This window comes from Pseudophryne corroboree, chromosome 12, assembly GCF_028390025.1.
Source record: "Pseudophryne corroboree isolate aPseCor3 chromosome 12, aPseCor3.hap2, whole genome shotgun sequence".
Classification (NCBI taxonomy): domain Eukaryota; kingdom Metazoa; phylum Chordata; class Amphibia; order Anura; family Myobatrachidae; genus Pseudophryne; species Pseudophryne corroboree.
The window spans coordinates 20,447,709-20,461,678 of NC_086455.1; the positions used below are offsets into that span (position 1 = coordinate 20,447,709).

At 41.8% G+C, this 13,970-nt stretch overlaps 1 protein-coding gene across 2 annotated transcripts in view; it reads right to left on the reverse strand.

The window, feature by feature from the left end:
* The window catches only part of LOC134980366 (nuclear receptor subfamily 2 group F member 5-like), a 30,617-nt gene extending 16,862 nt beyond the window's left edge, over positions 1 to 13,755 (reverse strand). The window contains exons 1-2 of one of the 2 annotated variants that reach the window (XM_063947165.1): positions 13,543 to 13,755; positions 12,541 to 13,269 (exon numbers count right to left, since the gene is read on the reverse strand). In XM_063947165.1, the coding sequence (XP_063803235.1) occupies positions 12,541 to 12,937 (397 nt within the window). In that variant the 5' untranslated portion in view covers positions 12,938 to 13,269; positions 13,543 to 13,755. The remainder of the gene's footprint in view (positions 1 to 12,540; positions 13,270 to 13,542) is intronic. The other variant, XM_063947164.1, reaches the window with a different exon arrangement.
* Positions 13,756 to 13,970: the final 215 nt, after the last annotated feature.

Genomic DNA, 13,970 nt, shown 5'->3' on the forward strand with positions numbered 1-13,970 from the left:
TCCAAAACAGCTAGCATACTGGGGCTGATGCAGAATTGAACGCAAACCGGCTGTAATTAAGGGGCCAATTCAGTAAGGATAGCAAATTCTGCTAATCAGCAAAATTTTCTATCCTTTTCCTAGCATGCTGGGGGCCACCTATCGCCGGGCAAGGCCGTCCAGGATGCTGACCGTTGCCTCCCCCCTTCAACAAGCACTCGCAATTTCGGCTTGTTAGCAGAAATACTACAAGCCTCCTGCCGGCGCAGCTTAGCTTTCTCCCGGCGCAGCCGCCGTGTTCACGCCCACAACTCGCCCCCGTTAGTCCGACTCCGCCCCCCCCCCCCATTCGCGCCGCAACGCTCCGTCTCCTCTATGGAAATGGAGCGTTGCCCGCCCCGCAACCGCCTCTGCCTGTTTGACAGGCAGAGGCGATCGCATTTTCTGCGCCCCCCCCCACAGAAAGTGTGGTCGCATGCGCCCACGGGGCGATTGTAAGAATTCCGGTTGGATCACGATTTGCTATCCAACCTGAATTAGCCTCTATACCCAGTGTGTGCGAGGAACTAAGGGGGTCATTCCGAGTTGATCGTTCGCTGCCGTTTTTCGCAGCGAACAGGTTATTACTGTGCATGCGTATGCACCGCAATGCGCAGGCACGGCGTACGGGTACAAAGCGGATCGTTGCTGGGCGATGGATTTAATGAAGAATCCATTCGCATAGCCGATCGCAAGAAGAATGACAGGAAGAGGGCGTTTATGGGTGTCAACTGACCGTTTTCAGGGAGTGTTTGGAAAAACGCAGGCGTGTCCAGGCGTTTGCAGGGCGGTTGTCTGACGTCAATTTCATGACCAACAAGACTGAAGTGATCGCAGCAGCTGAGTAAGTCCGGAGCTACTCAGAAACTGCAAAAAACTTTTTCGTCCCGCTCGGCTGCACACGTGTTCGCACACTTGCAAAGCGAAAACACACTCCACCGTGGGCTGCTAAAGGTCGCTAGCGAGCGATCAACTCAGAATGACCCCCTAAATGCAGATATCTGCTTGTATTAAGACTTGTACACATCTATGAGACCCCATACTCCTAGCCATACACTTGGTTCATCATTGTCATTACACATTCCCACCAGCCCTATCCCTGTTGCGAGAGATCCGCCTGACCACTGCTCTCTCTTCCTGTACGTTCAACTCTGCAAACCAGCTTTGTACGCCAGAATTCCCCTATCGCACCATACTATACGTGGTGGTCCTCTGTATTTCTTTTCTAACATACAAGTATAAAACCGATGATTAGGACAGTGAAATTAAGATTATATGAACATATAGCGGCTGATTCAGAGGGGGGCGCAAACGGCGCTGCGATGCATCGGCTGTACAAATATACACAGTTGCCGCATGAGGCGTCTTGTGTAAAAAGATTTCTCTGGTCCGCTGCTTGGGTCCAAAGACGCACCATCAGATGTACTGCGTGAATATTGCCGGCCCATCGGATATCTCATTCATCCTCATGTTACTTAGAAGGTCCGACAAAACTACTGTGATGGGGCCAGTTAAACTGCGCCTGAGGACGCAGTCACTGGCTTCAGCACGTCCAGAAATAGGGGCCGACACCCCTCATTTTCTAGGACGCTCCCCGTCGCCACTTCAAAATGGCAGCAGCATGACAATCACACTGCAGGTTTCAGTACACTGCGGCCAACGTTGCGGCACAAGAGCAGACCAAATACCATCTAACATCGAATTAGCGCCCCTCCCCCACTAAACCAACCCCATAGTTGTGATCTATAAATGTAAATATAAGTATAATGACTAAGCCAGGAACAGCAAAACACACTAAGCTAAACTGTGCTGGGTTCCTATTGATTTAACATAAGACAAAGTCCACATAAGGCACATTTTGTAGGGCGAAGGCTTTGCTGGAGCGACGGTATTTCTAACGCCTCCTTGCGCTGTTGCTGTTCTGTAACCCAGTTAATGCTTAGTGAATATCTGCCTCTGCACTGCAACAATGATATTGCCAATTGTTTCCCTATCTGGATATAATATTTAGGATACTGTTAATGGAGAACTTACACATTCTCCCTAATAGTGAGCCTCCGTTTCTCTAATGTGAACCTCAGATACTTATGCTGGGTACACACTGGCCGATATATCGTCAGTTGTATTGAATGGCCGATATATTGCTTGCCTGTACGAGCGATATGTATGTGAACGCATATCACGTCGTCCCTGCAGCACAGCCGCCGGCCAATATATCTAACGAAGCCGATATATCTAACGATATATTGGCGCATCGTGCTGTGTGTACACTTGCTCCAGACGCCGGCGGTGATTGACAGCACAACTGGGCGGACGCATGTAAATGACCGCCCAGTTCGTGACGTCAGTCCCGACGAATCGGGCAGTGTGTATGCACAACACACTGCCCAATCCGGCTACAGCAGGCCTGGCCAACCTGTGGCTCTTCAGCTGTTGTAAAACTACAAGTTCCATCATGCTTTGCAACAGTTTTGCTATTAGAGAATGCTAAAACTGTGGCAGGGCATGCTGGGAAGTGTAGTTTCACAACATCTGGAGAGCCACAGGTTGGCCAAGGCCTGCATGGGTGTGGTATTGAAAGTCGACAGTAACTAGGTCGACAATGTCTTGGTCGACCACTATTTGTCGACAGTAACTAGGTCGACAGTGTGTCTAGGTCGACAGGGTCTTTAGGTCGACATGTTATAGGTCGACAAGTCAAAAGGTCGACATGAGTTTTTAATGTTATTTTGGTGTCGTTTTCTTCGTAGAGTGACCGGGAACCCCACTTAGTGCACCGCGTCCCCTCGCATGGCTCGCTTCGCTCGCCATGCTTCGGGCATGGTGCCTTCGCTTCGCTCGGCACAGATTACCGTTCCAATCGTAGTCCACGTGGATCGTTAAGTATGAAAAGGTTCAAAAAAAAAAGAAAAAAATTGTGAGAAACTCATGTCGACCTTTTGACCTGTCGACCTAGAACATGTCGACCTAAAGACCCTGTCGACCTAGACACCCTGTCGACCAATAGTGGTCGACCTAGACATTGTTGACCTAGTTACTGTCGACTTTCAATCCGGATCCCGGCCTGCATATATATCTATAAGTGTGTACTCAGCATTAGTGAGTAGTGAGGCTTCCTTCCTCTAGTAGTGAGTCCTCCGACCTTAAATATTCTTAGGTAAGGGTAACATGTCTTTGCTAAAGATATTATCATTCCTTATTTACATAGCATATACATATTACACTGCACTTTACATAGAATGTTTCATCATTTACAACAGTCCCAACCCCAGTGGAGCTTACAGTCTAAGACAGTGGTTTTCAAACTGGGTCCATGGCACCCGGGGGGCCTGGAGGCACTCTCAGGGGTGCCCTAGGTTGGTGGTCCGGGACCAATTCAAATTATTTATGGTCAATGTAACTGGCTAAGCCAGCGCTGGTAACTTCTCATCACAAAATATGCGAATCCTGTCCCTCACCACAGACCCTAAAGGGCCCTACACACTGGCTGATGTGTACGGACAATATGAACAATCTCATTCAGTAATGAACGAGAAATTGTTCATATCGCTCAGTGTGGAGGAACCAACGATGAACGATGCGCGGCCCCGCAGTCGTTCATCGTTGGTGCAGACTCGTTTATACCTGCAAGCCAATATGGACAATGGACCTAATTCAGACCTGATCGCTAGGCTGCGTTTTCGTACAGCGGGCGATCAGGTATAAACTGCGCATGCACCGCAATGCGCAGGCGCGTCACATGGGTACAAAGCAAATCAACGCTTAGCGATGGGTTTGTGTGAAGGATCCGTTCGCACACAGGCGTTCGCAAGGAGATTGACAGGAAGAGGCCGTTAGTGGGCGGCAACTGACCGTTTTCTGGGAGTGGTTGGAAAAACGCAGGCGTGTCCAAGTGTTTGCAGGGCGGGTTCCTGACGTCAGTTCTGGGACTGGACAGGCTGAAGTGATCGCAGCGGCTGAGTAAGTCCTGGGCTGCGCAGAGACCGCACAAGATCTGTTTGTACAGCTCTGCTACACATGCGTTCACACACTTGCACAGCTAAAATACACTCCCCTATGGGCGGCGACTATGAGAACGCAGGACTGGAAAAAAAAACTAGCGAGCGAACAGGTCTGAATTAGCCCCAATATCGTCCATATTAGCGTGCAGGGCTATGGGGCCCGGGTGACGTCAGGGAGTGAAGAAACTTCACTCCCCCTGTCACCCCACTCCCGCCACCGGGTTGGCCATCGGGCACCTCGGCCAGTGTGTAAGACCCGTTAGTTTGACATATAAACACAATTTACTTAATGTAACAGGTTTTTTTTTTATTTCTCAAAAAGAAACTTTTGGCCTAGGGGTGCCGTGAAAATAATTCTGATACTCTAAGGCGCTGTGATTCAGAAAAGTTTGGGAACCACTAGGCACAGCCTTTGCATAGCCGATAAGACCACACATGCATACAAGACGGTCTAGCCAATTTTGGACTGTGTGCCCATACGCAGAAGCCCATCAGCAGATTTCAGAGTGCACCTGTGTAAGCAGTAAGGCTGCGCATTCACAGATAAGGTCCTCACTAGTGCGAAGTCTGGAGAAAGTGGTGATGCATACATAGCGCCATCCACAGGTGGACATTATGTTTTGAACAAAAGATGAAAATAGCGAGTACTAAACGAAAATCTACCCTGCAAAGAAAGCCCTGATAGCTACCTATGGAGAAGGCAGCTAAAATGCTGGAGAAAGCAGTTTTATACTTTATTAAATAGAGCCCGAAAGGCGTCTATATTTATTATAGGGATAAGAGCCCTAAATTCTGGTGCAAACAGTTGTTTTCACCAACGATAAAGGGGTCTATTTACTAAACCTTGGATGGAGATAAAGGCCCTCATTCCGAGTTGATCGGTCGCAAGGCGAATTTAGCAGAGTTACACACGCTAAGCCGCCGCCTACTGGGAGTGAATCTTAGCTTCTTAAAATTGCGAACGATGTATTCGCAATATTGCGATCACAAACTACTTAGCAGTTTCAGAGTAGCTCCAGACTTACTCTGCCTGTGCGATCATTTCAGTGCTTGTCGTTCCTGGTTGACGTCACAAACACACCCAGCGTTCGCCCAGGCACTCCCACCGTTTCTCCGGCCACTCCTGCGTTTTTCCCGGAAACGGTAGCGTTTTCAGCCACACGCCCCTGAAACGCCGTGTTTCCGCCCAGTAACACCCATTTCCTGTCAATCACATTACGTTCGCCGGAGCGAAGAAAAAGCCGTGAGTAAAAATACTTTCTTCATAGTAAAGTTACTTGGCGCAGTCGCAGTGCGAACATTGCGCATGCGTACTAAGCGGATTTTCACTGCGATGCGATGAAAAATACCGAGCGAACAACTCGGAATGAGGGCCAAAGTACCATCCAACCGCATGTCAGTGTGATTGATCGTAGCTGTGCTAAATAACTCGGAATGACCCCCTTTGTCCCTCTCCTGCATGACGGAGCTACTTATCTCATATGTAACAAGGATATGCTATCCCTGGCTTAGATTGATGATACACAAGAAATAACGCTTCACTGTTAAAATAAACATTTTGTTTTAAATATATTAAAATAATATATATTTTTATATTTTCAAATAGGCCTACATTTATTTATTTTTTGGTCAGGATGGACCCAACAACCCCAGAGCTGCACTGCAACCCTACTAACCACTGTGCCACCAATCAGTCACGTTGTTCTGAATGCAAACCATTCATAAAAATATTATTTATACAGAAACGGTGATTGACAGTTTTGTAGTTTATTCTATTTTTATGGTTCTGGGGGAACACAGTGGGTGATTACGCCATTGATGGGATGACCTGCCTTCTTATAGTATTTGCCATTTACAGGTAACAGCTGGGCAGATCAAAGTTCATGTCCATCCTCTCAGGTCCGGTGGGGGGAAAAAAAAGGAAATAAAAAATATATTTTTTTATATTACTCCCGACCTAATTCAATAGGATGGACGCAAACACCTGTCTGATAAGCTGTTATAAAATGACAGCTTTAATGAATCGTTTTAATCGTAATTATAAAATATATTGTGGAGATGATTTTTTTTTTTTTATAATGATTGGTCTATTTTGAATATTTAGAATAACAATGAAATAATGGTTGAAATATGAATTGAATGCACAATTAACGTGGCGAAGTTGCGCTGTCAGTTTGGTCTGTATGCGCGATGACAAAGTCCACTGTCTCTAGAGCTATTAGACACATTATAATCATCAGTGTAATACAGTAGTTTATCTACAAAAGTAAGACATCATTTTAAAATGCGCCCCCCACCCCCACCCCACCCCCCCAAAAAAAAATTCACCTCCTTTTTTTATTTTTTATTTTAACACTCTGCAATTCCACCATGTCTCGATGCTGAGGAATTTTGATGCGTACTGTAGTTCCTATTGTGCCTTGTTGACAAGCTCTTTAGAACGCAGCGATAAGCTCGGTACAATTGTAGGATTCTAAGCAAGTAACTAATGCTTCATTCAGCTGTTGACATATGTAGAAAGATTCCTCTTTTAATATGGACTTGTGGGGGGGGGGGTCCAATTTGAAACTGTATGGGAGACACAGCTGTATCTGGGTAAATTAAGGGTTAAGACTTTTAATTGAGACATTTTATATATTCAATAGTTGATATTTTGTTATTAACTGGATAGGGTGGCAAGTGTTAGAATTAATTTAAACCTCTTACAGTATATTTATTTAAGACTGTTCTATAGCACCAATATATTCTGCTAACCTTTTACAATCAGAGATAATGTGTATTCACTCACATTAGTCCCTGCCTCATTTGAGCTTACAATCTAATTGACCCTAGCCCAGGCACAAAAACACAACTGGGGCCCATTTTTGTAAGAAGACAATTCACCGTCTCATAGGGTTTCTGCAGTCCGGGGGGTAAACCATTGTATCCAGATGATAACCACACGAACATAAGGAAAACATACAAACTCCACACAAATAGCTCCCTACTCGCGTTCGAAACCCAGATCCGCCAGTGCTACCTTCTTCCATTTAAGATGACTTGTGAGATGTAATCTGCACACTTTAATTCCTTCCTCACTTTCCGCATTTGCAAACAATATATACATGATGAATTATTCTATGATTCACAGAAAATTCTTATTTTATTGTCAAGTACACAAAATGTGCAATTTATTAAGGTCTACGTTATTTTTCAACCCTATCATAACTTCTTCTTTAAAAAAAAAATGTAATATACCCTCAGGGCGTTTCATGATTATGCTTCATACAAACACTACCCATCGCAGTTGTTTCTTGACAACGCTCAGTTTGAGTTGTTCATATCTGTCCATTAAAGAAAATTCTCATTGATTGATTGATTGGAACCATTGAATCGCGGCCTTTCTCCAGAAAATCAGGACTTTCTGCTACTAGAGTTGCGTTTGCTCTTGAGAAATGTTGGTATTTGAATTACAACAGTCAGAAGAAAAAGTTTATCTGACTGTCAAAAGTGAAGAGGTAAAAAAAACAAACACCAAAAAGAAAACCAGTCTAGTGAAAGGTAACCTGCCGTTATTTATGAGACAGCTTGTCCATCAGATCAGCGTACTTTCCCAGCCCCACCACTGAAGTCCTATGCTGGCCTGCCCCAACATTGTGCAATTTGTTTAGAGTAGGAACCGTCTGGTGGGGACTATTAACCCTTCGTCAACTGAAAGGGCAGAGATGAAATAACACAGATCAAGAATAATAATAATAATAATAACAACACAATTTTATCTCTTGACTCTAATAACTGGGTAAAGCACAATAGCAGATGGGTAAAGTAACTATTTTAAACTTTTCTAACACAATCCTATGTCCTTTACAAGTAGCACCATATTTGATCAGCAATTAATGAAAGTTCTTATTTAATAAATTCAAATTAATTCTTTTTTTTTGTACATATGGATTTCTTTTTTTTATTTTGTTTACTTCTATTTATCTTTCAAATCTCTTGTGCATTTATTTATTTTTTACTATGAAGTCTATTGCCTACATAACCTTACTTTGCTTCGACATTTGCGCCCATGTTTGTAAATTGCTACCAGAGAGCTAAAAGCAGATTCCGTAATCACAACATCTCTGGCTCAGATTGGAACCACAGGAGAGGCTTTCTCAGCAGTTACTCATTCTACATTGGCCTTAGTGCCTAGAATGACTGTTGTTTTAGGCCAGATTTTGAGATACAACCTTGGAAAGAGCAGTGGGAGTTCTTTGATAGAGACAAACTTCCCAGGGATTTTTTATTTTTTTATTTGAGCAACACAGGAACCACAGAGGGTGAAACGCAGGTGGCCATTTTAGAAAAGCATTGGGTGTAAATTTAAATTAAACTTTATGTTAAAAAAAACAACCACAATGCATTGCAGAACGGCACCTTCTTTCTTCCGTTGTGATTGTTTTTTTTATTTATTTTATTTATACTGTAAAACCTGTTTAAGTAATGGTCTTTACATAAGTGATGGTCTATAGATAAGTAATGGTCTGCAGTTAAATATGTGACCCTGTAATATGATACAAAGGGAATTTAAAGCTTTATGGATCAAGAGCCTACACAGAATCCTGAGAAGCCTTTATAGAATTACCCCCTTTGGAGTGACCAGCTAAAAAAAAAAAAACAATACAAGTAAAGTAATAAAACACCTTAACAGTTAAACCCACTAAAGTAGCTAGTTCAGAGGCACTAAAGGACGTTCAGATGCTCTTCTACCTGACACACCGAAAGGACCTACAAGGCGGGCTAATCCTATCGAAGTATAGGTAATGTTCATAGTGTTCCATACAGTCCATGCAATTCCTGATTGGTTAAAATCTGATTACTATCTGCAATAACCCACAATTGTTGTCATGCTTGGCTAAGACGTTCCCCTTAATTGGAGCCCCACGTGAAGGCAGGAAGTGATCTCAGAGGTCATAGTGCCATCACCAGTTTTGCCATATTGTAATTGGCACTGTATAGCTTGGTGAAGCCAGTATATAGATTACACATAGAGAATACATTATACTTATTTAATGGCTTGAAGAAGAATTTGCCAGAGAACAATGCAAGCAGATCTAGAGTTTGTTGTCTATAAAGCTAATTACTAAGGGTGCGAACATTCATCTCCTTTTCACTGCTAGAATTTATTTAATATAATACAATATGTCATATATAGTTTTCTTTAAAAATGTCAAGGATGCAACTTGCAAAGCCGTAGTACCATTCACGCAATGGTTAAAAAAAATACAAAAATGATGTACCCGATCCCCTATGTTTAAGAAAAAATATCTCAATACATATTTAATGAGGGAGAAAAAAAAAAGTTGAATTCAATATTTCTGTAGCCAAAACAGTATTCTTTGTCATACAAAAAGGATTGAACTAAATCCTATTCTGAGAAAATGTTTTGTGGTGAAAGATGTGTCAAGATAATTTATCTAATTCTCAAATTCTCCAGTATTACCTTATTTTTATAATTTTCATTACTTATTTTTACAAATTTATTACAATACTACATAGTATTCTTCAGTCTTATTATGAGAATGTAATAATATTGTAAGTTCATAAAGTATTTAATCAGATTATCAAAGAAAAATAGATTAAAGTAAATTAATGGCTTTATTTGATATTTCACTTGTTTTACTTGTTGGAATTGTTTCTTGTTTTACTAATTTGCAGCCTTCCAAAATTGGTTTCTAATAAAGATGTTTTTAATATTTCATTTTTTATGTTTAAATGTGTATGAATGCTTTATCTATCTATCTATATATATATATCTATATATATATCTATATATATATCTATATATATATATATCTATATCTCTATATATATATATATATATATATATATATATATATATATATATAGTATATTTCAAAATTCAATATTAAGAATACTGACAGTCATTAGTTTGAAAGAAAATTGGTGATTTTTATAAAGAATAAAGAAAAATAGTGATGCCTGACTGACAAGTCAGCGAAATCTAATTTATTTTCTTTACCTTTTTTCAAAGATTTATACTTAGAAAAAAAAAATTACATAAAAATATATCTTCCTTTAAACAAATGTGAAAGAGATTTATTTCTCGAATAATTAGAATGCCATTTGTGTGAGGGTTTAATAGGAGATCTGCAGTGATCACTGGCAATCGGGCACAGCCAGATTCTTGATATTACATCAGTAAATAATAATGAGGCGTTTCATGTACAATCACATGGGACATCAATGTAACAGGAGTTCTGCATCATACAGCTGCATCATCCCATACTGATGGCAATTCAGAAGCTGAAACTGTGGTTCTAGATATACATTAATAAATATACTGTAATAATTGTATATGTGGTATACTTGGTGATTGACGTGTGTGTGTGTGTGTGTGTGTGTGTGTGTGTGTGTGTGTGTGTGTGTGTGTACAGTATATGATATATATAAATCACTATAGTTTTATATATATTACGTATATATATATATTATATATATATATATATATATATATATACATACACACACGCACACGCACACACACACACACACACACACACATTCGCTATATATACAGTATATGTACATATATATATATATATATATATATATTTAGAAGCATGTTTGTGTGTGTGTTTGTAGATATGAATATATACACACAAATACAGATAGATAGATAGATAGATAGATAGATAGATAGATAGATAGATAGATAGATAGATATATTGATAGATAAATAGTTGATAGATAGATAGATATTTCTGAATGCTTCCTACAATTTGCTTTGAAATGTAACACACCATCATTTTATGGTTATTTAGTATACATGTATTATTTATCATGTGTCATATCAGTTAGGAAAAAGAGTATTTGCATTACTGGTACTGAGATATCACATGCTACAATACACAGACAGGAGAAGGTGAGATTTCCCCTGGGTAAGATACAGCCATTCAATGAAACATCAGTCACAACTCTCATTTATGATGGTTAGATTTATGGACACTAAAATATAAATGTATGTTAATATATCATGGCATGCTCTCCAGTACATGGCTTATTGTGTACAGTGTAAATTGTAGCTGTTTCTCTCTGTGTACAGGAATGGAGGCTGATAAACTACATAGGAATGCTGTTAGACCAGGTGTCTCGTATGGGAAGATTAGTTTTGTTATATAAACTTACATCTACAACTGATATAACAGCAAAGGGATGTCCTCTTATGATGTGAGACTTTACCAGAGATTATACATGGATTTAATGGATTTTTCTATTTTACCGTGATAGTATTCCACCAGTTACTTCTCGTGTGACAGTCACATAGTTGATAAGATACTTGCTAGCGTGCTTTTATTTCATTTTATTCAAATGTATTTACAGATATGCCCCGTCTACTGCGCCACACCAGCCCAAACACTGCAGCATATTATATACATATAGTAGTGCAATAAGTGCATGCCTTTTCTGTGTAACGCCTGACAACTTAGAGAATGCTTTGGAATGAAATGAATTTCCAGCTCAAGTCAGATTTAATCGAATAAAAAAAATATATATTGGATCCGCAGGCTATATAGACACATACGCAATATAATACTATTGGTTTAGGTGCAAAAGTTCATTTTCTGCCTATAACAAATCCATGTGTGATATTTATAGTCCAACTCCACGTGTTAAGCAGTTTTTTTTGTTTTTGTTTTTTAAAAAAACATTAACTAAGGAAAACTATTTTTTTAATTCTGCATGTAAACTTTAAATATAATTAAACTTTAATATTTAACAGCATGTTTCCCAGCTGATAGATTTAATTATAATTTTTCTGTTGTTTTCAATTGCAACACTCTTAATGATTTATATTATCATTACAAATCTATTAAATCAACCCTCTTGTCCTTTTGCTCCAGTAGCAATTTTCTGGATTTATCTCAATTTGTTCCACATTAGTCTATGTAAATACTATGAAGTGTACAAAATATAGTTACGCGGAAGGACTTAAAATAATTTTGCATTTACGTTGGACGCGGTCAGATATTAAAATACACACTTAGTGGTATTAGTAAATTCTGTCTTCATGCTTTAAGCTTAGAGGTAGAAGAGCACAAGTCCCCTGACGCAGAGAAGGAAATCATTTTATAACACTCACCAGTAATCCTCTGTAATCTTTGATATATATTCTGCAATACACTGCCACCCATGTAGAGATATGGCTGGATTACAGGCCAAATGATCTGTGTCAATACTTTGGTGTCTGTCTTTCTGTAAAGTTTATTAAGTGTTCCATAAACCCTTCTGCTGTAGAAAGAGATTACCCAAACTAAACAATTGTTACCAGCTCATATGAACACAGGCTGCGATATACAAATAGGGGAGTAATTCCTAAATGATTAACATTGGAGATATGTGTTATAAATGCATAATTGATGTCAGGTCCCCTGAGGAAGAACCTTAAAGTGAGTATCTGCTGAGGACGAAACGTTGGCACCTAACCCAAGACACAGATAAGTGTTTGTTGGTGTCCCCCATCCCTACCAGGACTCACCCTCTCTCCTCATGCCAACTTTAAGACACTTCTTCAGGCGGCAGTACTGGCACTGGTTCCTGTGGTGCTGGTCTATGGGACAGTCTCTGTTACCCCTACAGGTGTAGGTGAGGTTCCTCCTGACTGATCTTTTAAAGAAGCTCTTGCAGCCTTCGCAGGTAAACTGCCCATAGTGCTTGCCACTTGACTTGTCCCCACATACCATGCAGTCCACGTTGGGGACCCCTTTGTCGCCGGAATGAACAGGGTCCTGGCCTGGCACAGATCCTTTAGGGGTATTTGGAGTTTGCGGAGGGCCCCCAGGGTCCTGGTTGCACAGTCCCGGTGGATTGCTCACCTGGGACCCCGGCACCACCCCTGGAATGTCTTCCTGCCAAGGATTGACTACCATGGCCATAATACAGTCTCAAGAGACAGGGGTCCACCTCTCCTGGAGACAGCAGCGCTCTGTGGGGAGTGAGTGGACGCAGGCGTTGCAAACTTTTCGCAGCGCAATGCGCAAACTTTACGTAGCGAAATGCTGCCTGGTTTAAGGGTGTAATAATATCCTCTGCAGTCCAAGAACAGGCTTCCCCAAAGCGTGTCCAGAGTCCAAAATACCCTCTCCAGGAAGACGTGAGTGAGGGAGAGTGCCTTCAGATCCTCCTTCCAGCGGCAGCAGAGGAGGGGGGGGAGACTGGAGCCGCACCGCGCACCAATGCCCCTGTGTTGCGCCTGGGAGCAGGCAACCTGCAAAAGTAACAGAAGACACATCAGCAACGTTACACACGGTCCCAATACACTACTGAGCCTATGGGGTTTCTGCGCGGCAACACTGTAATGCTCAAGTTGTTGCAAATGCGGGGGGGGGGGGGGGGGGGGGGGGAGAAAAGGATGTTTTGTTGCAAATTGCGCAGAGAGGAAATGCCTGGCAATAAAATGTCTCGTTTTGTGCCTGAGACTTGTGAGGGGCTACATAATGCATTGCAGAGCGATCTGTGAAAATAGGGGAGCTTGCCTTACCTACGTGCAGCAGGGCTCCCGGGTCTGCAGGACAGGACGTAGCAATCTGCTGACTAGTGCTGCTAGTCTCCTAGGAAGAGGACAATGCTGAATGCTGCAGCTGGACACCCCCCTGCTAATGAGTGGGTGGAAAAGTTTGGAAAGTGAGAGAGGGGTTTGGATCCTGGTAACACCCTCTGCCCTGTCCTCCTCTCTCCACAGCTTGCAGCAGAGGGCTCCTGGGCTGCAGTGGGAGCCACAGGACTCTGACAGTAAGTCTCATTTACACGGTGTCCATGGAGATCTCCTGATTTGGGCAGGCGCTCCATATAAGGACTGTGTGGGGATTCTGTAGGGAGCTGGGATGCTCTGGCTGAGGGAGGCAGCAATGATTGGCTGGGGGGGCTGGAAGGAGACTGGGGAGGGGGGAGATGTTACTGACAGAGGGC